This window comes from Nicotiana sylvestris, chromosome 12 (assembly GCF_000393655.2).
Source record: "Nicotiana sylvestris chromosome 12, ASM39365v2, whole genome shotgun sequence".
Taxonomy (NCBI): domain Eukaryota; kingdom Viridiplantae; phylum Streptophyta; class Magnoliopsida; order Solanales; family Solanaceae; genus Nicotiana; species Nicotiana sylvestris.
Genome location: NC_091068.1, coordinates 51,659,731 through 51,661,843, shown reverse-complemented (window position 1 = coordinate 51,661,843; position 2,113 = coordinate 51,659,731). Strand labels below are relative to the sequence as shown.

Here is a 2,113-nt window from a genome sequence, read left to right as displayed (position 1 = left end):
ATTAATGAACTTTGATTTCATTCTGAGAAAATAAAAGTCTCGTTTTTAGTACAGATATGCCTGTAAAATACATTCCTTGAGTATATATTTAAGTCACCGCAAACTTTACCAAAAAACAGAAGTTTTTATTTCTCAATATCTGTGGCGAAACTGGGGAATAATCAAAACAAGGGCACAACCTGATAGGACAAGTTTAATATAACTTTCATATAATATTCATACAAAAATAATACAACTACAAAGAGAATACAACTGAAATATAATTTTCATACAACTTTAATACAAATTTGATACATATCAACAACTTTATGTACAAAGAGAATATTTATAATTTAAATATAAATTTCAGAAAACGATTCAAATAGTATACAACTTATTTTCGTCTCAACTCTCCTACCTTCTTTCTCCAACTAATCTTCTACTCCATTTTTTACTTTTTATGCGACCACCTAAAAAACGAGACATACCATCAGAAGAATTCAAAGAAAACCACCATGGGAGTATGAGCGAGAATCTGACAGAGCCTCTCCAGAAAACTCCCCTCCGACGATCACTTTTTACGTCCAGACCTCACTCTCCTCTCTTCTCTTTTTTCAGGAAAAACAACACATGCAACCCCACACCTCATCCGAAATCTCACCTTCGAACTTTCAGATATGAAGATGCTTAAGCTAAAAAACCATTCACATTGGGTGACAGGGAAAGGTAAGGCACATAGATTTTGGAGTGAGATAGAGACAGAAAGAGGGAAAAAGTTTGGAAGAAGTCGATAGATTAGGGGGGTATAGGCTGAAATTCTTTTTGTTAAAATTGATAATGGTTAATAAAAAAGGAATTGGATAAAAGGTATATATTGAGTGCCTGGTAGTCATAGATGGTAAGAAACTTAACTAGATTCTCTACGTTATGAATACAGCGGTTGATTTCTAATATAAATCTATGTGCAACACAAACTTTGCACGGAAGAGCCTATCACAGGAGCTTCCCCAGTTAGATTTTACTGGCATGCGCGGTTCATACTTTCACAGTACTCACCCCTAGAGGGTGAAACATCTTTTCGTCTTTTACAGAAATAAGGAAATACTCTCTTTCAATTAATATACCTTCTTTTTTGTGATAAGGTCCCTTTTCCAATTAATCTAATTCCCAATGTACCTCTGTTAGGCTTTTAGAGGTCATCGAGTCATACAACAATAAATTATAAAGAGAACAAATTTAAAAAGAGATCAAATATAACGCTTTCACACCCTCCACGATCGGTTTTAACAGCAAACATTCTAGCACTTACAAGGCCAATTCCCTTTTGGGTGGGTGGGGGGGGGGGGGAGTGAATGACAGTGCCCATCTTATCTTAAGACGTCAAAAGGCGCACATCTAGTTAGTTTAAGCATAGTAGTTTAAGCTGGCTTTCTTCTTAGCCTGAACCTGAATGATACCTTCATTGAAATCTTCATGGGTAACCTGCAAAACAGTAAAATAAAAACAAATGCTTATAGCTTGCAAACCATAGAAAAGTTGGGGGAATGTGTTTCTCTACTATTGATTAGTTTCAATCTTAATTCCTGGTTCATAGGACCGACAACACTATCAAACCAAACTAGTTGAAACCCTCTTGACAGGGATAAGAGGATGCAGATCACCATCATAAGCCGCCACTATACTGCTAAAACCAAAGACATTAAGGGCCTGTTTTATTTGTACCGATGTAATGATATAATCTGATTTTTTAATTACCAGTTGAAGGTCCCAACTAGTGTATCATAAACTGAAGTTTACTAGTGTGCTACATAATTATACAAACAGGTGGGAATAAGAATTTGTCAAACATCAATCTGAAATACAATACAACTCTTTTAGCCAAAAACACTCCTTTGCATCTTTGTGACTTTTCACATAGCTTTTACATGTAATATTAGAATGAACAGATCACATTTCACAAACAAATTTGTAATATGCTTCTCAATACTTAAACTTGTGCCATGTTCAAGTTATTTGGATTTTAAGCTTCTAACAATTTCAGTTAATTCAAAGTTCAAACATCTTAAACTTTTTCGGCCAACTAACATGATCAGACGCAAGAGACATTGTGGCTATCTTCTTTTTTCCGTTTTTA

General features: G+C 34.8%; 1 protein-coding gene across 1 annotated transcript in view; it reads right to left on the bottom strand.

Annotated features, from left to right (window-relative positions):
- Positions 1 to 1,196: 1,196 nt before the first annotated feature.
- LOC104230175 (26S proteasome regulatory subunit 6A homolog) overlaps positions 1,197 to 2,113 on the bottom strand; it is a 9,959-nt gene continuing 9,042 nt past the window's right edge. The window contains exon 9 of the mRNA XM_070163683.1: positions 1,197 to 1,461. Coding sequence (XP_070019784.1) covers positions 1,384 to 1,461 — 78 coding nt within the window. The 3' untranslated portion in view covers positions 1,197 to 1,383. The remainder of the gene's footprint in view (positions 1,462 to 2,113) is intronic.